The 22,827-nt window shown below is 55.6% G+C and overlaps 2 protein-coding genes across 3 annotated transcripts; one reads left to right on the top strand and one right to left on the bottom strand.

The window, feature by feature from the left end:
- The first annotated feature begins 1,310 nt into the window (after positions 1–1,310).
- RASL10A (RAS like family 10 member A) lies at positions 1,311–12,209 on the top strand. The gene is made up of 3 exons (XM_036736004.1): positions 1,311–1,671; positions 7,732–7,856; positions 11,591–12,209. Exons 1-3 carry the CDS (start codon positions 1,336–1,338, stop codon positions 11,859–11,861), a joined length of 732 nt encoding a protein of 243 aa, XP_036591899.1. The 5' UTR covers positions 1,311–1,335; the 3' UTR covers positions 11,862–12,209.
- Positions 12,210–13,216: 1,007 nt separating this feature from the next.
- GAS2L1 (growth arrest specific 2 like 1) lies at positions 13,217–22,442 on the bottom strand. Of its 2 annotated transcripts, none has more exons than XM_036735993.1 (6): positions 22,389–22,442; positions 20,675–21,399; positions 16,792–16,899; positions 16,387–16,483; positions 15,400–15,655; positions 13,217–14,932 (listed from the first exon to the last, which is right to left on the bottom strand). In XM_036735993.1, exons 2-6 carry the CDS (start codon positions 21,380–21,382, stop codon positions 13,723–13,725), a joined length of 2,379 nt encoding a protein of 792 aa, XP_036591888.1. In that variant the 5' UTR covers positions 21,383–21,399; positions 22,389–22,442; the 3' UTR covers positions 13,217–13,722. The 2 variants fall into 2 exon arrangements, with proteins under 2 accessions (XP_036591888.1, XP_036591880.1); XM_036735985.1 differs by lacking the exon at positions 22,389–22,442 and adding an exon at positions 21,944–22,272.
- Positions 22,443–22,827: the final 385 nt, after the last annotated feature.

The following is a 22,827-nucleotide window of genomic DNA, read 5'->3' on the forward strand; positions in this document are numbered from 1 at the left end:
GAGCGGGAGGGGGAGGGGGCACATGGGAGGGGCGGAGTGAGAAGGCGGTCGGGTTTGGGACCAGAGAGACAGCTGCTGGAACCAGGGTGCCTGGGTTCAAAGGCGGAGTCACCTTTGGGTGACCCCTGGGCTGTCTGGGGAGGAGGGGGCGGCCTGCAGTTACCTCATCAGCCAAAGGGCCGGGAGTCTGGGAGCTCAACTAAGGGAAGGCGGGAGGGAGGCGGCAGTAGTGGCAGCCGCCAGCGGTGGCGGCGGGGAAGCCGCGACTCCGCTCAGCCGGAGCTGGGCAGCCAGAGCCACCAAGGGCTGAGCCCGGCCGGACACCCCGCCAGCCCTCCGCGCCGCCCCGGGCGTCGTTCCGTCTGTCCGTCCGTCCGTCTGTGCGTCTGTCTGTCTGGGCTCCGGTGGGTCTACGGGGGCGGGGGCGGGGGCGGGGGTGGGGGTGGGGGCTCCTAAGAGTCCGTCTCCGCGCTCGGGCCGGGTCCGCCTGGTTGTGCCCGCTGCCCCGGCTGCGGAGTGCTCAGGGTGGGGGGCTGTCTGTCTGTAATCAGAAGGGACGCCAGCATCTGTCCTACTGGGGGGGGCGGTGTTGGGGCGGCTGTCTCTCTGGGATCTTAGGGGTGATTGTGGTGGGGGACTGTTTGTACGCACTACGGGAAATGGGGGGAGACCTGTCTGCCTGTCTGATCTGAAGGGGGGTCATCTGTCCGTGTGGGGGCATCTTTCTGACCATCAGTTTGTCGGTGCGGGCCGGGTGCGGGGGGGTGGGGGAAGGATCTGCCTATCTAGCCTTTGGAGAGGCTGGCTGTTCGCCTGTCCGTGAGGGGGAGAGGGTCTGACGGTCTGCCCTATTGGGGAGGCAAGTGTCTGTCCGCCTGTCAGTGAGGGTCTCCTGTCTGTCAGTAGAGGGGGTTTATCTGTCTGCCTGTTCTTGCGGGGGATCCATCTCTCCCGGGGTGGGGGGGTTGAGGTCCACCTGTCCGTGAGGGTGCGGGGTGGGGGGTCGTCTGTCATCTATCTGCACGGGAGGTCGTCTGTCCATCTGTCAGTGTGGGAAGGTCTGTCCGTCCGTCCGTGCGGGGGGAGGGGGTCTGTCCATCTATCCGTGAAAGGGAGTCTGACCATCTGTCCGTGCAGGGGGAGTGAGGGGTGGTCTGTCCGCCTGCCCGTCTCGAGGGCGGGGGCCAGCGGCCGGAGCCCCGGATGCGGCGGCGGGGGGGCCATGAGCCCGGGGGCGGGCAGCCGGAGCGGGCCAGCCCGGGGGGGCCCTGAGCGGCCCATGCGGCGCCCCGGGGCCGGGGCCGCCGGGGCCCAGGGCCCGGGCGCGGGCGGGGTATGGGGGGCACCCTGCGGGTGGCAGTGCTGGGCGCCCCCGGCGTGGGCAAGACGGCCATCATCAGGCAGTTCCTGTACGGGGACTTCCCCGAGCGGCACCGGCCCACGGCCGCCCGCCGCCTCTATCGGCCCGCCGTGCTGCTCAACGGCGCGGTGTACGACCTGAGCATCAGCGACGGCGGGCCCGGCCCAGCTCCGGCCCCCGCAGCCGGCCCGGCGGCCGCCCCCGCGGCCGCAGCAGCCTCGGCCGCCAGCAGCAGCAGCGCCTCCGCCTCCTCGGCCGCGGCCTCGGCCGCCACCAGCGCAGCCTCCTCGGCTGGGGACGGGGGCCTCCAGGTGAGTGAATCCTGCCTGGCCCGGGGGGTGAGGAGCGGGGCTGAAAGGACTGGGAATGCTGGGGACCGGGGGCACGCATGTGCCAGGGCTGGGGGTCTTTGTGTGTCTGGGATGGGGGTCAGGGAGCATGCATGTGTCCGGGTTGGGGGCTGGGGGCCGGGGGAGCCGAGGATGCTTCGGAGCCCATTTCTGGGAGAGCCTAGGCTGGGGTGGGAGGGGTGCCAGGGGCCCTTAGGAAGGCCCAGTCTATCCCCTAGGAGGGCAGGCTGCGTTGACAATCTATCCGAGAGTCTCAAGTAGGAGCACGTGGCCTGTGTGTCAGCGTCCTTTGTGAGGTCCGTGCGCTGCCTGGACCGTGCCATTGCACATGATTCTGAGTCCAGACAATGTGTGGTCTGCTAGAGTGTGTTCTGTAAACGCCCTGAGTGCCCTCTGCGCCCACCCTGTGTCTGGAAGCCCAGAGCTCTTGGTCCTGGGGGAGCCATCCTGGGCTCTCTCTGCTCCTCTCTGGAAGGGCAGATAGCAGCAAGAAAGACTCTCAGAGGATTGGGCTGAGCAGGTTGCAGGAACCCAGAGAGAGAACAAGCAGATATGTATATTGCCTTCCTTGTGCCAGGAAATGGGCTGAGCACTTTTTATAAATATCGGCTCATTTGACCCTCACAACAATGCTGACATGTAGGTGCTATTATGACCTCTATTTACAGGTGGGGAAAAACTGAGGCAGACAGGTGAAATAGCTTGACCAGGGCCACACAGCTAAGTGTCCGAAGCCAAATTTGAACTGAGGTCTTCCTGACTCCAGGACCAGCATTCTATCTGCTTCACCTAGCTTCCTTTCCCACACCCTTCACGCGCACTCCTGCCAACTACACAGAATACAGAATGCCTTTTCCATTATTGCTTTCATGGGTCATTTCAAAGGTCTGGGTTTGGAGTGGAGAGAGGATCAGCTGAAATCCCCATCACTCTCTGCTCCCCTAAGGAACATGTGGGGTGGGGGTGAAGGGTACTGTTTAGAACATAGCTTGTCACAGCTAGGAGAATTCTCGGAACAGAGAATACCAGAGGTGAGAGGGACCTCAAAATGTCAGAGATAGAAGAGATCTTAGAATTTAGAACAGAGAACGTAGAGCCTGAAAGGGCTGTGGAACAGAGAATGTCAACTCTTAGAAGAACCCTTAAAATAGGACTTCTTAACCTGAAGTCCCCAAAGTCTGTGAACTTGGATGGAAAACAAATCACATCTTTATTCCCATCCTCTGTATCGCATTTTACGCTTTTGCAAACATGATTCTGTGAAGGGGCTGCTTATGTGGTCCATGGCCCACCAAAGGCAGAGGATCTCTATCTTAGAACATAGATTGGAAAAATTGAAAGAGATCTCAGACCACCATCTATTCCCAACTGCCTTTCTGCTCCCCAGGGTCCAGGGCCTTCCATGCAGTCCCAGGAAAAACTCAAAGGCATGAACCTGTAATGGTGGGATTTCAGGCACTCTAACAGAAAGTAGAAGGGATAGTCAGGGACAGGAAGGACTCCCCAAGCCCCTCAAATCCTACCTGTTCACTTTGTAGAGCCATCCTTACGTAGGGGAGCTAGGACCAACCACCAAGGAGGAAGGCCACTCGGTGAGTAGGCAGAGTGAGTGAGAGGACAGCAGAACTAGAGATTCATTTATTAAGTACTTGCTATGTGCAGAGCACTCTTCCAGGCACTCAGGGAAATAGGAAGTTTGGTCAAGAAAAGGTTGCTGCCCTCAAGGAAGTTGCCTTGGGAGTTCCTTCATCAGCCTTTGTTGGGTTTCTGCACATATTTCAGAAACAGAAAAAGATCCCTTAGTTTCCTTTCTCTTGGTTTTCAGTAGATTGAAAGTGACTTGAAGGCTGGGACTATCTCACTTTTATTTTTATATTAGTGCTTAGAATAATGCCTTATACATCATAGATGCTTAATAAATGCCTGTTGGTTGATTGATACACATATCTGTATCCCCATTGCCTAGTACAGGAGCTGGTACATAGAAGGTGCTTAATAACTGCTTGTTTATTGCTTTATTCATTTCTTGGCTGGGGACCCAGAATCAATCAGCATTTATTAAGCACCTACTACGTGTCAGGCACTGTGTAAGCACTGAGGATACAAAGAAAGGCAAAAGACAGTCCCTGCTCCTTGAGAAGTTCAAAATCTAACAGAGGAGAGGACAAGGAAACAACATGTACAAACAAGCTCTATACAGGATGAATAGGAAATAATTAGCAGAGTGGAGGCACTAGAATTAAGAGGGGTTGGGGAAGGTTTCCTGTAGAAAGAGGGATTTTATTCCAGATTTATAAGAAGCCAGGGAGGTCAGTGGTCAGAGTGGAAGAGAGTGGTCCAGACATGGGAGACAGCTAGAGAGAATACCCAGAGCCAGGAGATGGAAGGTCTTGTTGCAGAACAGCTGGGAGGCCAGTGTCTCTGGATAGAAAAGGACTTATTGGAGAGTAAGGTGTGAGAAGACTGGAAAGGTAGGAAGGTGCCGACAAACTGAGGATTTTGTATTTTTGTATTTGTATTTTATCCTGGAAGCAATAGGGAGCCACTGGAGTTTGTTGAGTAGATGTGACATGGTTAGATCTGTGTTTTAGGAAGATCACTTTGCTGATTGAATGGAGGACAGATTGGAGTGGGGAGAGACTTGAGGCCAGCAGACCCACCACCACATTAAAGTCCAGGAATGAGGTGATGAGGACCTGCATGGGGCAGGGCAAAGGGAATGGTGTCAGAGGAGAGAAGGGGGCATATTGGACACAGAAATAGATGCTGCAGAGGAGAACCTGATGAGAGATCCTGCAGAGATGAAAGTGACAAGAGATACTGCCAGAGGTGAAACTGATGAGAGATGTTAAAGAGGTGAAATTGATGAGAGATGTTACAGAGGTGAAATCCTTGGGCCTTGATGTGATGCCATATTGGATCTGGGAGAGTTAGTGAGGAATCCAGGATCACTCCTAGGTTGGGAACCTGAGGGACTGGGAGGATGGTGTTGCTTTCTATAGTGATAGGGAATGTAAGAGGTAGGGAGGGTTTAGTAAGGATGTGGAACCTGCAGCCTCAAGGCCACATGTGGCCCTCTAGGTCTTCAAATGCAGCCCTTTGACTGAATTCAAACTTCACAGAACAAATTACCCTTAAAAAGATTTGTTCTGTAAAACTTGAACTCAGTCAAAAGTCTGCACCCAAGGACCTAGAAGGCCACATGTGGTCTTCAGGCTGCAGGTTCCCCACCTCTGATTCTTTAAAGGAAAGCAAATGAGTTCTGTTTGAACATGTTGAGTTTAAGATATCTACTGGACATCCAGTTAGAGACATCTGGAAAGCAGTTGGAGACATAAGACTGAAGTTCAGGAGAAAGGTTAGTGCCGGATGAATAGATTTGAGAATCCTCAGCAGAAAGATGATAGAAACCATGAGAACTGATGAAATCACCATGTGATAGAGTATAGAGGGAGAAGAGAAGAGGACCCAGGACAGAACCCTGAGGGACACCTATGGATGGAGGGCATAATCTGAAGAAGGATCTAGCAAAGGAGACAGAGGAGCGGTCAGATAGGTAGGAAGAGAACCAGGAGACAGGGGTGTCCTGAAAACCCAGAGAGAAGAGAGTTTCGAGGAGGAGAGAGTGATCAACAGTGTCAAAGACTGCAGAGGGGTTGAGAATAAGGATTAAGGAAAGGCCATTAGATCTGGCAACTTAGAGATTAGTGGCAAATTTAGAGAGAGCAGTGTTGGTGAAATGATAAGATCAGAAGCCAGACTGTAGAAAGTCAAGAAGAGAGTGAGAGAAGGAATGAAGGCACTGAGTGTAGACAGCCTTTTCATGGAATTTAGCCACAAAAGGAAGAAGAAGCATAGGATGATTGCAAAGATGGGGAGATCAAGCGAGGGTTTTCTGAGGATGGGAGAGGTAGCAGAGAAGCACGCAGTGGCTGGAGACTGATTAAGTAAGAGAGTGAAGATAGCAGAGGGGGTGGTCAGAAAAGGGAACCAGGTGTGCATTGGGGAAGAGGAAACTGAAGTTCAGTGGTGCAAAGAGTTTTGGGTTCCTTATCAGGAACCTGCTCTTAAACCACATCTGCCACTAGATTTGTGACTTTTGGGGGGAAGTTAGTTCAACAGACTTGAGGCTCAGTTTACACATCTGCCCAATGGAGACGACACTCCCTGCCCTGTGTCACTCATAGGCCACCATCAAGGATCAAAGGAAATAATGGCCATGAGAGCCAAGGGAAATATCACAATCAACCCCCGACCCTGATGTCAGGGGAACAGATGGCAAGCAAAGAAAAGATCGTCTGGGCCAAGGGGAACGGGGATCAAGACCCCTCCCCAAGTCTCCAGTCCTTTGCAGGGAAGCAGTGTGGTATATTGGAAAGTACATACAATCTGGTATCGTTGATGCTTAGCCAGGCAGCCTTGGGCAAGTGCCTTCCCCAATCAGGGCTTTAATTTTCAATTATCTGAAAGAAAGGCTGTGTAGATTAGTGGGTAGAGCCCTGGATCCTAGATCTAGAGCTGGAAGGGACCTCAGAAGCCAACTAGTCCAACCCCCTCATTTTACAGATGAGGAAACTGAGGCCCAGTCACAGGAAGTGACTTGACCCAAGGTCAAACAGGTAGAAAACAGGATTTGAGCTCATCATAGGCTCATAGAATGAAATCTGGAAGGGAACTCTGAGCTCATCCCAACCAACTCTCCCATTTTACAGAGGGGGAAAATAAGGCCCAGATGGAATGACCCAGAGAACGAGGATCAGAGCTGAGATCTGAGGCCAGGGCCTCGGTCTTCAGGCCCTGTTGGAGAAAGCTAAATGGGTTTCCAGGCCAGGGACTGCTCCCAGCAGAGGGGAAGTAGCCAGTGGAGCTGCTCTGTCTCTTTGCAGGCCTTTCTGATGGCTGGAGCAGGCCTGGGTTTCCTTCTGGGTGTCCTGGTTGGCCCCCACTCCTCCCCACCCCCTCTCTATAGGCACCCAGCCCAGAGCAGCGAGGCAGTAAATATTTGCTGCATGACTGAATGTCTGTGCGTGTTTGTGTCTGTGCCCAGAGAAGTGTGAGGTGTTGCTATTGTGAGCTGGGGCTTTCCTGCATCCAATGGGGGCCATTGGGGCCCTGCCAGTGGAGATCCTTGTTAGCCTAGGCTCTGGGTGCAGCTGAGAGGTCAGTCTAGACCAGGGTTTGGGGTTCAGTCCATGGACAGGGTCAGGGGTCAGCTTGGAGCCAGGGTCAAGGTTCAGCCTGGTACCAGACTCAGGAGTCAGTCTATAGACAAGGTCAGAGTTCAGTCTATGACCTGGCTAAGGGCTCAGTCTGTAGACCAGTCCAGGGCTCAATCTGTAGACAGGTTCAGGGGTCAGTCTCTGGCAAGCCTCGGGGCTTACTTTTGGGGCTGGGCTTAAAGCCTAGTTCGTGCCAGGGTGAGGCATCCTCTGGGTCTCCCCTGTGGCCAGCTGATGGTCTTTCTCAAAATGCACTTGGAAGCTGGGTTAGGAGGCTCCAAGCATCAGAGCGAGGAATCAGCAAGGGCTTGTTCGTTTGATCTCCAGCCCCCAGAGCCCCTGCAGATAGGGAGAGGGACAGCTCCTGGGGCAGGGTGTCAGGGCGGGGTGGCCTTCCTCTAGTCCCAGGCTCTGCTTTGCCCAGGTTAACGTCAGTCATGCCAGATGCCAGGTATACTTTCTCTTCTCTAGACTTAGTGAGCTAGATTAGTCTGAAGACCTGGATTCAGACCTTACAATGCCGCTTGCTATCAGTGTGACCTTGGCTAAGTCGCTTCCCCTTCTCAGGGTCTCAGGTTTCTCTTCTGTGATATGGGGGATAAAGATGACTTCTGAAGACTGGCCCTAAATCTATAAACAGGTTCTGACTCCCGAAGCAGCCTCCCTTGTCTCCAAACAGGGCAGCTATGGTGCCCTCTGGTGGTCACTGAAGGACAGACACTCCCTCCCTGGCCTAGGGATGAACAGGGTCCCTTCACACGAGCTGGGACTGACCCTCTCTCTCCTTCTCCCTCCCACCCAGGAGCTTCCAGACCTGAAGGACTGGAGCCTGCAGGACATGGATGCCTTCGTCCTGGTTTATGACATCTGCAGCCCAGATAGCTTCGACTACGTGAAGGTGTTGAGACAGCAGATTGCGGAGAACCGGTGAGAGGCTGGGGCGGGGTGGGAGGATGGGAAGGACCAGTGCAGGGTCTAGCCAAGAGCAGGCCAGGTCACCCAGCCCGACCTGACACCCCGGAGCCTACCCACTCTCTCCAGTGAGATCACGGCTGGGAAAGCTTTGCCAAACTCAAGGATCTGGAGAAAGCTCAGCTATTAGGATGGTCACAGTTGCTGCTCCTCCCCAGGTCCAGGTGCCTCCCTGGGAGCTAGAACAGTGAGGATGTGCTAGTCATCTTGGTTGAACTTCAGGAACCATCTACTCTGAACTTTTCATTCTACAGCTGGGGAAACTGAGACCATAGAGGTTAAGTGACTTAGGAACATAGGTTCAGAGTTGAAAGGAACTTCAGAAGCTACCTACTCCCTCCATTTTACAGCTGGGCAAACTGAGGCTTGGGGGCTAGGTAATAAGTGTCAGAGGCCAGGTTTGAATCCCAGACCCAGCACTTTCCCCATTGGGCCTCCCTGCCTCAAGGTCACACGGGACACAAGTGGAGGCAGGGTCAAGATAGATAGTAGCAGGAAGGACAGCCTGGCTCTCCCACCCAGCCTCCTCCACAAAGATCTAGAAAATGCACCAGACTGAATCCAGTTCGGAAAATAGTCACAGCAAGTCATTTTTCTAGCCCAGCAAGGCTTGGAGAGACAAAGAGGTCTTCAGATACTGGAGACAGGGCCTGGCCGGGAGTGGGCCACGCATAGCACATTCCAGCCCAGGGACTGAGACCAGCAGCTGGGCAGGAAGCAGAGGAACAGGAAGAGGTCCCAGAGGATCCCTGAACTGGTCAGGGTGGAAGAATGGATGTCACGGGGTGGCTCCATCACCCACTCCCAAGTTCTGAGTCAGATGGGGGGAGGAGGAGGTCTGCATCTATAGGCAGTGGCAGTCGTGGGCCCTGGCTGTTTATTGAGCAAGGAACAGGTTCAGAAGCCAGAGCAGGAATCCCAGACCGGTGGGAAGTTGACAGGTCAAACACTGAACTGCAGAACCTCCCAGAGGACTAATAGTGGCCGAGACCCAACCAGGGACAAGCCAACAGACCCAAACCTGTGTCAGGATCGAGGGCAGTGAGTAGACCTCCGCTTGGATCACATTGGGGGCAATAAAAGTTTGCAGACCCCAACCTGAGCTAGCAGCTAAGGCCAGAAATCCCCACCCACCCCCAAAGTGCACAGAGCCCAGCACTAACACCAAATCTCGTCAAGAAAGGGGCTCAAAGGATGAACAAACAAAAAAAAGAATCCCATCATAAAAAGCTATTATGGAGACAGTGAAACTTAAGACACAAATCCAAAAGAAGAGAATGACTCAAAAACATCTGTAAAGAAAACTACATCTTGGGCACAAATTCAACTAGAATTGTTGGGAGAGTTAAAGCAAGAGTTTAAAAAGAGAGAGCCAAAAAATTACTTCTTTAAAAAACAAACAAGAGATTTAAAGAAAAAATAGGGAAAGAAATTTCTTCCCATGGAAGAAATTTATGTAAAGAGAATTGAGCAGCTTGGAACAAATATATACAAAATCTTAACCAAGAAAATAACTACCTGAAAATTAGAATTGACCAAATGGAAGCTAATGACTCCATGAGATATCAGAAATATTAAAAAGAAAGTCAAAAGACTAGAAAAAAATAGAAGAAAATGTGAGGCATCTCAAAGCAAAAACAACTGACCTGGAAAACAGATTGAAGAGAGATAATTTAAGAATCATCAAACTACCTGAAAGCCATGACCAAAAAAAAAAAAATAGCCTAGACATTATGTTTTTAGAAATCATAAAAGGAAAGTGCCTGTTATTCTTAGAATCAGAGGGCAAAGTAGAAATTGAAAGAATCCACTGGTCACTTTCTGAAAGAAATCCCAAAATAAAAACTCCTAGGAATATTATAGCCAAAACTTGGAGGTCCCAGGTCAGAGGAAAAATACTACCAGCAGCCAGAAAGAAGGAATTCAACTACTGAGGAACCACAGGTTCACAAAAGATTTAGCGTCCACCACTATAAAGGAGGGGAAAGCTTGGAATATAACATTCCAGAAGTGAGAGAGCCAGGATTTCAACCTAGGTCTTCTGACTCCAAAGTTCAGGTCTCTTTCCAGTGTTCCGCAGGCCAATGAGGTGTTTAGGGAGTCAGGTCTGCCCTGGGGTCCTTCTTTGGCTTATTCAGTCTTAAAGCTGGAAGAAACAGCTATCCAACTTTCTCATTTTGCAGAAAAGGAAACTGAGGCCCAGAAAATTGAAGTTACTTGTCACACAGATAGCACATGACAGTGCCAGGATTCAAACCCAGGCCCTCTGAGCTTAGTTTTGTTATACCAACTGGCTTTGCCACCATTTTACCCTCCTGTCCAGACCCTCTCGCACTAACACCTATAGAAACTAGATGGTAGAAGAACGTAGCTGGTTATTTCAACAATTTAGTGCACCGTCATTCAATGGGGCTTGGGTGGAGGCTACCGTCCCCTGGGTAGAGAGTTAAGGTCAGTGCTTCCTCCCAGGTGCAGTTCATGATCACTGCCACAAGGGGGTGCTGCTGAGAATCCCTGCTCTACCACTCAGCTGTTCAGTCAAGTCCAACTCTCTGGGATCCCAGGTGGGGTTTTCTTGGCAGAGATACTGGAGTGGTTTGCCATTTCCTTCTCCAGCTCATTTTACAGATGAGGAACCTGAGGCAAACAGGGTTAAGTGACTTGCCTAGGGTCACACAGCTAGCGTTTGAGGCCAGATTTGAACTGAGGAAGATGAGTCTTCCTAATTCTAGACCCAGATCCACTATGGCACCACCTAGTCCTTATGTGACTTTTGGCGCTTATCCAACTCGGATCTCAGTTTCCTCTCCTGTAAAGTTAAGGAGCTGGACTCTAAGGCTCTTTCCAGATGCTAGTCAGTTACTCTAATCCTCTGGGGCCAGGAGCTAATGGAGAGAGCCTAGACGAGGCTAGAGACTAGGAAGCTCCCGAGTGTGTACGCTCCCTCCACTGATGCACCTCAACACCTTCTCTACAATCTAGAGCCCTGAGAGTTTGCGTAATTCTCCCAGGGTCACACAGCCAGTATCAGTCAGGTAGAATTTAAACCTAGGTCTTCCTGTCTCTGACTGAGGCCAGTTCTCGACCCACCGCACCACACTCCTTCTTAGAGGTTCAAATCCTTACTTTGATAAAAGTGTGATCTTGAACCATCTATTCACATCTCTGGGCTTCAGCTTCCTGCCCTAGAAAATGAGAGGGCTGTACTAGCTGGCCTCTGAGGTAATAATAAGCTAGCACTTTATGTAGTGGCTCCCATGTGCCAGGCACTGTTCGAAACACTCTACAAATATCGTATCATTTAATCCTCACAACAACCCTGAGAGGTAAGTCCTTTTACAGATGAGGAAACTGAGGCAGAGAGAGGTTAAGTGACTTGCCCAGGGTCACACAGTTACTAAGTGTTGGAGACCAGATTTGAACTTAGGTCTCCCTGACTCCAGGCCCAGATTGTCATGGTCCTCTTCGAAAACAAAGAACATACACAACAATCTATCCACTGCGCTGCCAAGATTCGACTAGGTCTTTTCCAGATTTAGATTTGTGATTCCCTGATTCTTGGAGATACCCAAGCAGGGTTCCTCCACCCTCAGTGGGAACCTCCTCCCCAATCTGACCTAAGCATTGACAGGAAGGGCATCATCACATGTTCCTACCTACCTTCTCTCCTCAATCTTGTTCCCCTGCAGGCCGGCAGGAGCACCCGAGGCGCCCATCATCGTGGTGGGTAACAAACGAGACCAGCAGCGACAGCGCTTCAGCCCCCGAAGGGCGCTGGCTGTGCTGGTGAAGAAGAGCTGGAAGTGTGGCTACATGGAGTGCTCGGCCAAGTACAACTGGCACGTAGTCCTGCTCTTCAGGGAGCTCCTTAGCAGTATCCTGGCTAGAGGCTGCAAGCACAGCCACCCCGCCATCCGTCTGCAAGGGGCGCTGCACCCCAACCGCTGCAGCCTCATGTGACCCATACCAGCAGCCAGTTGGACTCACCTGTGCTGGTTCCCAAAGACTTCCCTGGTGCAGGGAAGCCCCATCTGGATGCACTTTCTGCTGGGAGACCCAAGACTCACTCTAGGCCATGTACTTTGTTGGAGTTGGGGAGGGGGAGGCTGGGGAACGGGAATCCAGCATCCAGGCCCTCCCCAGATGGGACAGCAAGGGCCAAGGGACAGGCCCCAGGGCCAGGCAAGGCCACAGCTAGGACAGGAGGACCCTGATGCCAGGGCTTGGGAGGGTGACCCCGCATGTGTCCCCCAAGGGCTAGTCTATCCTGCTCAGGGCCAAAGCTGACAGAATAAAGAGCAGAAGGAAGGCCCAGCTCCATCTCTGGGGTGGGATGGACTGGGGGCTGTGGTTCAGGCCAGGAGGGAGGAGGGCTCTGGGTGGTATAAGCCTGCGCCCCTCCCCCACTCTGTGCTCTGTGACATTGGCTGAGTCCCAGAGCCATATCAGAGAGAATCCTGGGAAAGGAGGCAGCTCTGGGGCACCCCCAAACCCATAGTCACACAGTCTTTGCTTGAAGACCTCTGGGGGAAGGAAGCCAGCCCCAATCTAAGCAGCCATTGTGCTATGGGATGGCTATGACTATTAGAAAGTTCTTGCAATGCAATTCTCAACCATGGCTCCTGGTTCTGCTCCCCACAGCTCTCACGTTTGGTGGCCACTGAAGCCACCACCCAGTGCCAAACAAGCCCAGTTCCTTCAGACAGTCCCCTTATTGATTTGAATTTTTTTTTGAGGCAATCGGGGTTAAGTGACTTGTCCAAGGTCACACATCTAGTATGCATCTGAGCACAGATTTGAACTCAGGTCCTTCTGACTTCAGGGCCGGTGCTCTATCCACTACAGCGCCACCTAGCTGCCATCCCAGATAGTTCTCTTATGACATGGACTTGAGGCCCTTCACCTTGCTGGTCCCCCTCCTCAGGGGCCTCGCCAGCTTCTGGGTGGCCTTCCCAATGAGAACCAAACAACATCCCATTTCCTCCTCTCTGAGTCTCAGTTTCCCCAACTGTAAACAAAAAAGGTTCCTTCTAGCTTAAAATGTGATCCTTTAAAGGCAGCATCGCCAAACCTGGGAGCCCTTCCCTTCTGGAGAGAAAGCCTGGCAAAAGGCACAAGCGGGCAGCACGCGACCCCCAGGGAGCTGGTCAGCTGAAACATGGGCCCCAAACTGGAAGCTGCTGCCTCCCTAGCATGCCATCCCTAGCATGCCTTGGATCCTCCCCTTGCCTACCCCCAGCCAGCCCCACACCCCCCCAGGGTGGGGGAAGGGCTCCAGGTGACCCCTCCACCCCCCCCACAATAAACACACTGAGGGCAATGGACATTAGTTTACTCTCTTCAGCTCAGAATCTCTCAGGGCCAGGGAGGTTTACAGAGCAGGGGAGGGGGTGGTCTTCAGCAGGGCTGGGGCCTGGCCTAGGGCTCTCTCTCCTCACACACACATACACACACATTCTCTCAATATATTAGATTTAAATAGATCTGCTATGCCCACTTATACAGTACAGGGGAGGGATGGGGGACAACCCAGACCACCTGCCTCCCCCAAACCCTAAAACCATAAACTTACAAGTTGGCCAGTCTCCGCCCCTGTCTTTCCCTGACATTGGTCCCTGGACTCAGGGAGCGGAAGTCTGATGGGTCCAATGGACCCAGGTAGAACTAAGGCCACATAAGAAGGAAGAAGGGGCTGGGGGCAAACATAAGGAGGAAGCCCCAGCTGGGGGGCCAACAGCGATGCCAACTCTGGCCTGGCTCAGCCCTAGTCTTAGGAGCCCCCCAGTCATAGTGGCAAGGTCTGGAGGTGGCTAGGATGGAGTCACATCCAGGCCCCCTCCTCCTGCCTGCCCTCTCCCCTTGGCACCTGAGCCAGGGGCTCCAGGAAGCCCGAGAGAGCCGAGTGTAGACCCTGCCAGGCCCTGTGATCGGCTGAAGGCCTTCGGGGAGCCAGAGGGGTAGGGATACGGGATGGCTTTCTGTCTGGCTGGTTGTCCACCCGAGGACGGGCACATGGTCTGAGCTGGTCTGAGGCTAGGGAGAGCCTAGCTGGCCCGAGCCCTAGCCCCACCTGCTCTTCCCCAGAGCCCCCAACTTCCTCACTCCAGCCCCCCTCAGGGACCTCCTGCACATCATTAAGGGCAGGGCAGTAATTACTCTCATCTGAAGAGCTGGAGAGAGCTGGGCCCCGGCGGTGGCCTGGGGCCCTGGCATCCCATGTTTCACCTGAGCCATTAGGAACAGTGGCCAGCCCATTGGGAGCTGGCCCCATCCGGGAGGCCTCCCCAGGGGCGCCGTGCTTGCTAAAGAAGTTGAGGGAGGATGAGGAGGAGCTGGAGGAGCAGTATGCAGAGTCAGGGGCCACCGGCTCGGGGGTGGTCTGGGGGGCCTGGGGCAGGGAGGCCCTTTCTGCCTCTAATGCCTTTGAGTTGGCCAGGAATTCCTCCTCCAGGCAGCGGTACAGCTGTTGCTCCTGCCGGGGGTCCAGGGGGGCCCGGAAGGTTCGAGCCAGCTCCTCGAGCTCCTGGCAGAGAGTGTCCACCACCTGCAGGGGCCGGGGAGGCTCTGAGACCACGGAGGGCTGAGGCCGGGCACGGGGAACTGCAGGGCTCCTCGCCCTGGGAGTGCTCCTGCCAGAGCCACAGGGGCGAGCCCATGAGTGCTGCCCGTCTCTGTCTCGGTGGATGAGAAGCATCATCTGGTCGTCCCGACCCTGGCTCCGTGCCCGCCGAGCAGGGCTCGGGGCTGCCAGGCGGGCATCTTTTCCACTATGGGCACCTCGGGGCCGACCTCGCTCCTCTACACGGGGACTGGGCCCAGGGCCCCGATCCCGGGACTTGCTCCGATGAGCTGGGGGTCTCCTGAGTGGAGCTGGGACCCTAGTCACTCGTTGAGTATTACTGTCCTTCCGGGGTCCCGGGGACCCCTCTTCGCCCCGGCAACAGCCCAAGATGCCACTCTGTGCAGAGGAAGCTGAAGAGTCACTGTCACCTGAGCAGCGGCGGGACCTGGGGGGCAGCTGATCCCGGGACCTGAGGGAGACAAGGGGAGCTGGGGTCGGAGGTCACTGGAGACCCAAGGAACAGGAAGGTTTGTGAGACTGCATCCCTTAGATGCCCAGGCCACAGGCCATCTGAAGCCTCTTCTTCCTCAGGGAGAGAAGCGCCTCCCACCCCACCCCCCCCACCACTTCTCCATGCAAGGACGGCCCAACAGGCCACCCCTCCTCCCACCAGAGGGAACTGGCCCAAGGCAAGGTGGGCGGGGCAGGGCTGCACCCAAGCCTGGACTGTTAGTTTGGGTTGCCATGGAGCCAGGAAGCCTGCCACACTTTTTCCCTGGGAATGAGTCATAGCCCGGCAGCCAGGGTTCTCTCTTCCTGCGCCACAGACCGGATGCACAGCTCCAGCTTGGAGTAACCCATTGAGGACCAGACTGGGATAGCAAGAGTCTTCACTCCCCCAGCCCCTTCTGCCCCTAAGCCTGACACAGGCCCTACCTCAGTGGGTTGGATTGTCGAGTGTCTGGACCATCCCGATGGCCCCGAGGGTTCGCGGAGGCCTGAGGAGAACCTGGTCCCCCAGCCCCAAGCCGGGCAGGGAGCCCCTCAGGCCGAGAGCCCCGGCGTTCCCCTCCTGGAGCAGGGCTCCCCACATCTGGCCAGCGCTGAGCCCCAGGACTGGAGGCTCGAGAGCTTGGGGCCGGAGATGCCTTCTGTGGGGAGGCCAGTGCCCGAGGCTGGGGCAGCCGATGTGCTGCAAAGACAGAGGGGTGGAGTCAACGTGGGGACCCTTGCAGGATACCTCCAGGGTCACTGGACCCCTCCAGCCCTGAGGAACCTGGTCAGCAATACCCATTCCTCTTCACCTAGCTAGACTAGGGCCCTGGCTTTCACAGCCTGAGGCCAAGAGCAGTTGCTGGAGAGTTGGCCTACGAAACCTGGCACATGCAGGCTGTGTGACCCTGGGCAAATCACGTTACTAATGTCTTTAAGACAACTCTCAGACAGGGCTGGTTAACTTCTTAACCAGCTGTCTGGCGAGAGCCATGGACCCTTCTCCGAATTGTGGTTTTAAATGTATCAAATGAAAAACAGAGAATTACACAGGAAACCAATTACAGAGAAAATACCATTGTCAATTTTAAAGACAAGCATTGGTTCCAAGACCACGAGGTGGGGCCCTGGTAGAGGGAGTTCCTCACCCAGAAAGTCCCTGTACCAATGAAATCATAGCTCTAATCCCAAGTCTGTTCCAAGGTCACACAGATGGAAAGTAGAGATTTGAACTCAGTTCCACTGACTTCAAATCCAGGGCCCTTTCCACCAGGTTATTTCCCAGGGCTTGGCCAATGCTGGGTACTTTGGCCCAGGAGAGGATGGGGACCTGGCTGAGTCTAAAAGCTGACTCAGAGCTAGGGAGAGGCTCCAGGTGAGTGCAGGGGGACCCTCCTCCCTCCTTCCTTCCACGCCCCAGCCAGTACTCACAAATGGAAGCACACCGACAGGGATCATGTTTATCCAAGTAATGTTCCAGCGTGTCCCAGCCTCCTCCCACCCTCACCATCACGTGGCTTCGAAGGACCTGAGGGGAAAGCAAGCCCTGGGTTCTCAGAGCCCACCGCCTGCCCTCAGAGCCACCCAGGGAAACATCCCCTTCCCACAGCCTGTGCCCCAGGCCGAAGATCGAGGCACCTTCACTGCTGCCTGAGGACTTCCTTCTCTGGAACCTGGGTGGGGGTGTCGGGGTGGAGGGAGTTCAGCTGGCTTATTCCCCATCCCAAGAAACATCCCCAGAGCTGCCAGCATCTCCACCCTTGTCCCCGGGCCCTAACCTAGCCAGGGCCAAGAGATCTCAGATTAGGGGACAGAGACGCGAGCCCGGAGACATACTCGAACAAAGATGAGGGCACTGGAGTCCCCTACTCTGTACTTCCCCTCCGACACTTTGATCATAGGGAACTGGTCTGGGCAAGTGCAGTGGCCCAAGATCTCTCGAACCTGCGGAGACAAAGAAGTTGGGCTTCAGAGGTCAGAGGCCAAGATCTCCCCTTGGCCCAAGGTGGGGGTGGGGAACAGAGTGCCCTAGGAAGAGGCAGAAGAGCCAGCAGAGGCTGATGGGGGGAGGAACCTTGAACCTAGATCAGAAGGACAGGACAGAGAATCCCACTGATTTTGCCCCAGATCTTCCTCAAGGATATCTGGAGTCTGGCACTCTGACTCCCTTGTCCTGGCACAGACGGATGGGTGGGGGAGGGCGGGGGAGACATATTCAGCTGGATGTTTCTCCTGGGGACTGGAAGAAAGTGAAGGACCTTTTCTGCCCAGTTCCCTGGCCTGCCCACCAAGGAGATGGGGAGATGGACCAATGGGACTGGCCAACAGCTTGATGTGCCACAAAGACCCAAGCATGGTCCCTGATCTTCCCCTCAGTGCTAGAAGGCTTCTTCCCCACCTCTCACTCCCTGCCCCCTGAGAAAGGAAGATACGAGGGGTCAGGGAATCTGATGGCATGGAGAACTTTGGGGTCCCTCCCTCTACTCCCACCTTCCCCCACCCACCCCTTGAGAGAAGCTGAGCCTTTGGGAGCTGGGAGTTAAGAGGCTCATGGGATCCTGGAGCAGGGCCAGAAGGGCCCTCGGCGGCCAGCTGGTCCAAATTTCTCATTTTATCAATGAAGCCTGGGACGTAAAGACCTCACAGATAGCGTCAGAGCCCAGGACGAGAAGCCATAGTGCACAGAGCGCTGGGCCAGGAACCAGGAAGACCTCAGTACAAATCCTGCCTCAGGACAGCTTATAGCTGGGTGAGCCTGGGCAAGGCACTTAGCCCCCCCCAGCCTCAGTTTCCTTATCTGTAAAATGAGAATATTAATGACAGCACCCACCTCCCCCTCCCACCGTGATCGTGAGGAGCGACTGAAATAGTATTTGTAAAGCACTTAGCCCATGGTAAGGGCTGCTATTATCATTTACAACATTATTATAATTTTATTTATTTACTATTATTATGTGGCAGACGCAGCATTTGAATCCAGGTCTTCTGACCTCGATGTCTCCCTGTTGTATCCCCGCTGCCTCTCTGTTGGGACTCCAGAACATGGGACATATCTCTCTAACATCTCCTGTGGTGAATGAGTCCCGTCTGCCTAGCCAGGTCAGGAGATGCCCCTGGGGGGCCCTGGGAGGCCCTTGTGAGCCTCCAAAAGCTGGGCTCCCTGGGAACTCCCACAGCACACTTTCTGAGGATGCCTGCCCGAGAGGGGCAGGGAGAGAGGACATGAATACAAGGTCAGGGCAGGAACACCGGGTTTGGAATCAGGACTGACTCGGGCCCTCCAATTCTCTGGACCCCAATTTCTTCCCCTAGAAAATGCCTCTAGGGTCTCTTCCAGAACTCTAGTGCTATGAAAATGAAAATAATAAGGACTAGAATCCAGGCCTCCTCCTTCCCAGCTCCCCAGAGCAGCTCATTTTAAACCCCAGCAGAATCCCGGCTCTCATGAGCTGTTTCCCACTAACAAGACCACAAAGGCTGGGCCAGCCTCTGTTGTCCCCCTTCATCTCACTTCCTCCCCAGCTCTCCACCTCTGGACCCAAGGACTGCCCTTCAGGCCACTCTCCGCCCCTAATCCTGGAGCCTGGCACAACCCTGAGTCACTGGAGGGAAGAAACTGGCCTTGCCCTCCTGTCTTCAAGACCCTCAGCCTCCCTATGAGGCCGCTGGGATGCCTCAGCAGATACAGCGCTAGGTCTGGAGTCAGGAAGAGCCGAGTTCAAATCTGAACCCAAACACTTACTAGCTGTGTGACTCCGCGTAGTCTGCCTCAGTTTCCTCAACTGTTAAGTGGGGATAATAATAGAGCCTATCTTGCGGGGTTGTTGTGAAGCTCAAATAAGATAATAAATTATAAAGTGCTTAGCACAGTGGCTGGCACATAGTAGGTGCTTACCAAGTCTTCCTTCCTCCCTCCCTCACTTTGTGCAGTCGCTGTCCACCACAGAACAAGTTTTGGGGCTACCCCGTGCTCTGGGGTTCTCCCTCACGGACAGCAGCATCAGAAAAGTTCGAGGGGATACTGTCTAGCCCACCCAGAGCCACTGCCAGGGGGCAGCCTACCCCAACATAGAGGCCCCCTCTTCTGCATCCTAAAACTACCCCAAAGCTGCCCGGTTGTCTGGTATGGAGCTCTGAGACCAACAGAGGCTCCCCTGTTGAATGACTCAATGACTAAGTCTCAGGGCAGGCCAGGGAATGGGTGAGTGAGGCCCCCTTTGCTGTGCCCAGCTATCGAACTCTTGAACAAGCCTGGCCCTGGGACCCAGGCTGTCTGTGTATCCCCGCCCAGCTGGGCTGGCTCAGTGGGGGCCTTTCCCATCTCCTGACTCCATGGCCACCGCCACCGTGGCCTGGAGAGAAATAAGCAGGTGGGGCCGTCTGGCAGCACTTAACATGGGCTGTTCTTCCAACCTCTGCCAAGCCTGGAGCAGCTGGGGTCGCTGGGCACTCACTGCCTGGGTACCCAGGAACGTGTGGGCCAGCCCTGGCCTGTCTGCCCTGGGCTCCCGGGCTTTCTCAGGTCCCAGGCCAGGGGGCTGAGGCAGCAAAGCCCCCACTGAAAAGAAGACCTGGGGGCCAGGACAGCTAAGACCTCAAGGATCCCCAAAGTCTGTGCTTTTACCCCATAACTCTGGTCTAGAAGAGCTAAAAATACAGGCCTTGCTTTCCCCTGAGGGCTTCATTGTAGCTGGGCTGCTCTGGAAAATAACCACCAAGAGTGCCTGGCCCCTGAGGAGGCAGGGGAGACAGGGAGGGCCGGAGGGAGGGAGCTGGCAGAGCTAACGTTGCTCTCCCCAGGCCTGAAGCCTCCAGGTGGGCCGGGCAGGGGCCTCTTCTCTTCCTGCCCCTCTCAGCCAGGGCCCTCTGCCTGCTCCTAGTCCCTGTCAGGCTGGGAGGGCTGGGAACGACCTCCAGCCCAGGCCAGGCTCCACCAGTAACTTGCTGTGTGAGCCTGGCCAAATCCCAGCCTCTCTCTGGGACCCTCATTGTTTCTAAGCTGGGAGATGGACAAAATCGCCTCTGTGGGCTAAGTGCTGGAAGGGACCCAGACCCTTTCTGCCCCTACAACAATCGCTACACCAAGCCCAGAGCCATGCTGGGGTGGGGGGTGGGGGGGCCAGGGATAGAGTCAGGCCTGGAGTCTGGAGGACCCAAGTTCAAATCTGACCTCAGATGCTTACTAGCTGCTGGACCCTGGGCAAACACTCAGCCTGCCTCAGTTTCTTCATGGGGATAATAGCAGCACCTAGCTGGCAGGGTGGCTGTGAGATCCAATGAGCTAATCTATGCGAAGCACTTTGCAAATCTCAAAGCAGGAGACAAATCCATCATCATTACAGTCTAGGCTTCTGGCACGCCATTATGAGGATGGGCCGAAGGCTCGGGCTAGTGGGGAGCAGGGCATATTTCTTGCGGCTCAGGGAAGAGGGAAAGAACATCCCTTGGGGTACAACAGACATCGGAAGGGGCCTCAGACTAAGGACACGTGATCCAACCTGCTCACTTTACAAATGAGGAAACTGAGGACCAAAGTGACGGAGTGTTATTAGAACCCTAGAATAAAGAACTCTAAAGGAAGCCGGCTAGTCCAACCCCTTCATTTTACAATGACAGTCGGGACCCCCAAAGCTCCGAGCTCACTACACTTCTCCACTCCCCCACAAAGCAGCTGGGGAGAAGACGGCATCCCACTGCCCACAGCTCACGCATCTCTCACCAGCTCATCCAGGTTTCGGAGGTCACACAGGGTCATCCTGGGTCCCCGGCTGGGATAGGCCCCGATCCCAGAGGCTGGGTCTGCAGGCCTCTGGTCCTGGTCCTCATCTCCAGCAGCGGGAGGCCCCGGCTCCCTGGCCTGGTCCCTCAGTTCCTCCTCAATCTCTTCTTCCAGCTGGATGAGCATCGGGGCCAACACCCCAAACTTGGAGCCCCGTCGGGCCACCTCCAGCAAGCACAGCACAAAGTTCTTCTCATTTTTGCGTAAGACTAGGTCATCCGTCTCAAACATCAGAACCTCCGGGATGCCCAGTTCTCCTCGGCACCAGGCGATGAAGTTGGACACGTTGTCTCGCGCCAGAAAGGAGCCCGGGGCAACTCCATGCGCCTGGAACACCACCTCCCGGGAAGGCAAGCGCAGGCGGCCAGCGGCCTCCGGGTGGCTTCCCACGAAGTCCCTGGCGATGCCGTTGACGCTGTTGGCATGGCGGCACAGCGCCACCCCAGTCTCCAGAGCCTCCAGGAAGCCCCCGCCACCGCCAGGGACGGCAAGGCCATACAGGGCATTCAGCCACTCAGCGAGGTCCTCCTTCATGGCATCCAGATACTCCTCACTGGAGCGGAAGGGCCGGATGCTCTTAGAGGCCGAACACTGGATACCACTCTTCTCCTTCTCTGCCATGGCTGGGACCGGGCTGCTGCTCGTCATCCCTGAGGCCCTCACTGCTGCAGGGAGATGGAAGCCAAGTAAGCCCCAGGATGGAGAGAGGGAAGGGGGCACCCCAGGGAGGGGCTGCCAAAGCTGGCTGAGACCTCATTCTCTCCCACTCACATGTGTGCCTCAGGTCCTTTCTAGGGATGGACCTTAGTACACAGAACAGGGGGTGTCAGAGCTGGAGGGGCCTTAGAACAGGAGATGTCAGGGCTGAGGAGGGGCTCCAGAACAGGGGGTGTCAGGGCTGGAACAGGCCCCAGAACAGGGGGTGTCAGGGCTCAGAAGGGGACGGTGAACAGGGGGTGTCAGGACTGGGAGGGGCCTCAGAACAAGGGATGTCAGGGCTGGGAAGGGCCTCAGAAAAGGGATATCAGGGCTGAGAGGGGCCTGAGAACAGGGGGTGTCAGAGCTGGGAGAGGCCCCAGAACAAGGGATGTCAGCTGGGAAGGGCCTCAGAAGAGGGGTGTCAGGGCTAGGAGGGGCCCCAGAACAGGGTGTGTCAGGGCTGGGAGAGGCCTTGGAGATAATCAGTTCCAACTCCTTTATTTTACATACAAAAACTGAGGGCCAGAGGGAAGTGACTGGTCCAAGGTCACCACAAAAACAGTCCTCCCCGATTTCTCGCTCCTGGGGCGCCTTCCCACGCTCTGTGAGCTCCCCCAGGTCAGGTTTTCCTCCGCGTCTCTCCCCGCCCCCCACGGGTGCCTGGGTGGGCTCGGACTTCTAGCGATCGATCTGCCCTTTGGGGGCGGGGCCTGGGAAAAAATCGATAGGGGCGGGGCCGAAGCTGTCCTCTGGACTTGGGGGTGGGGGGAAGTGGCAAGCGGGAGGAGCCGGGGTCTCTCCCACCTCCGCCCCAGGGAGGGGGCCTCAGAGAAGCCTCAGTTTCTCCATCTGGGCCGGGGGCCGGAGCCGGAGGGGGAGGATCTAGGCGCGGGCGGGGCCCAGGCTCCCGACACCTGACGGTTTGAGGACCCCCTCCCCCGCACCCCGGGCTCACCTGCCTCATCCTGCTCTCCCACCGTGATCTCCAAGCGCCGCCCGCAGCCCGGGGGCCCCGGCTCGGCCCAGGCAGCGCATGGCCGAACACAGTCCCGGGAAGCCCCGACCGCGGCCCCGGGGGGGTCCTCCGAGGGTCCCGCCGCGCCCCGGAGACCACGCTCGGGCCCCCGCCTCCACGCCGCCCTCCGGACCTCCCCCTGGGCGCGCCGGGCTGGGCGCAGGCTGGGCCCTGCTGGTCTGGCCTCCGCCGCCGGCAGAAAGAGGAAAGAAGCCCAGCCCCGAAAAGCCCCGGCTCCCCTCCCCCCGCCCTCCCTCCGTCTCATTTATTATTTTTTTCTCTCCTCCCCCCGCCCGCCCCCCCCGAACTTGGAGCTGGACCAGGGAAGGCGGGCGCGCATCGCTTAAAGGGCCCGCGCCCCGCAGCAGCTCCCGGCCGG

The sequence above is a fragment of the Trichosurus vulpecula genome, chromosome 1 (assembly GCF_011100635.1).
Source record: "Trichosurus vulpecula isolate mTriVul1 chromosome 1, mTriVul1.pri, whole genome shotgun sequence".
NCBI lineage: Eukaryota > Metazoa > Chordata > Mammalia > Diprotodontia > Phalangeridae > Trichosurus > Trichosurus vulpecula.

Excerpts from the sequence above, each read along its gene's own strand:
- RASL10A (XM_036736004.1), top strand. The coding sequence starts at position 1,336 with ATGGGGGGCACCCTGCGGGTGGCAGTGCTGGGCGCCCCCGGCGTGGGC. Across the intron at positions 1,672-7,731 it reads CTGGGGACGGGGGCCTCCAG|GAGCTTCCAGACCTGAAGGA; the intron begins GTGAGTGAATCC and ends CCTCCCACCCAG. Across the intron at positions 7,857-11,590 it reads CAGCAGATTGCGGAGAACCG|GCCGGCAGGAGCACCCGAGG; the intron begins GTGAGAGGCTGG and ends GTTCCCCTGCAG.
- GAS2L1 (XM_036735993.1), bottom strand. The coding sequence starts at position 21,382 with ATGACGAGCAGCAGCCCGGTCCCAGCCATGGCAGAGAAGGAGAAGAGT. Across the intron at positions 16,900-20,674 it reads TCCGAAACCTGGATGAGCTG|GTTCGAGAGATCTTGGGCCA; the intron begins GTGAGAGATGCG and ends TTGTCTCCGCAG. Across the intron at positions 16,484-16,791 it reads GTGCCCTCATCTTTGTTCGA|GTCCTTCGAAGCCACGTGAT; the intron begins GTATGTCTCCGG and ends CTTTCCCCTCAG.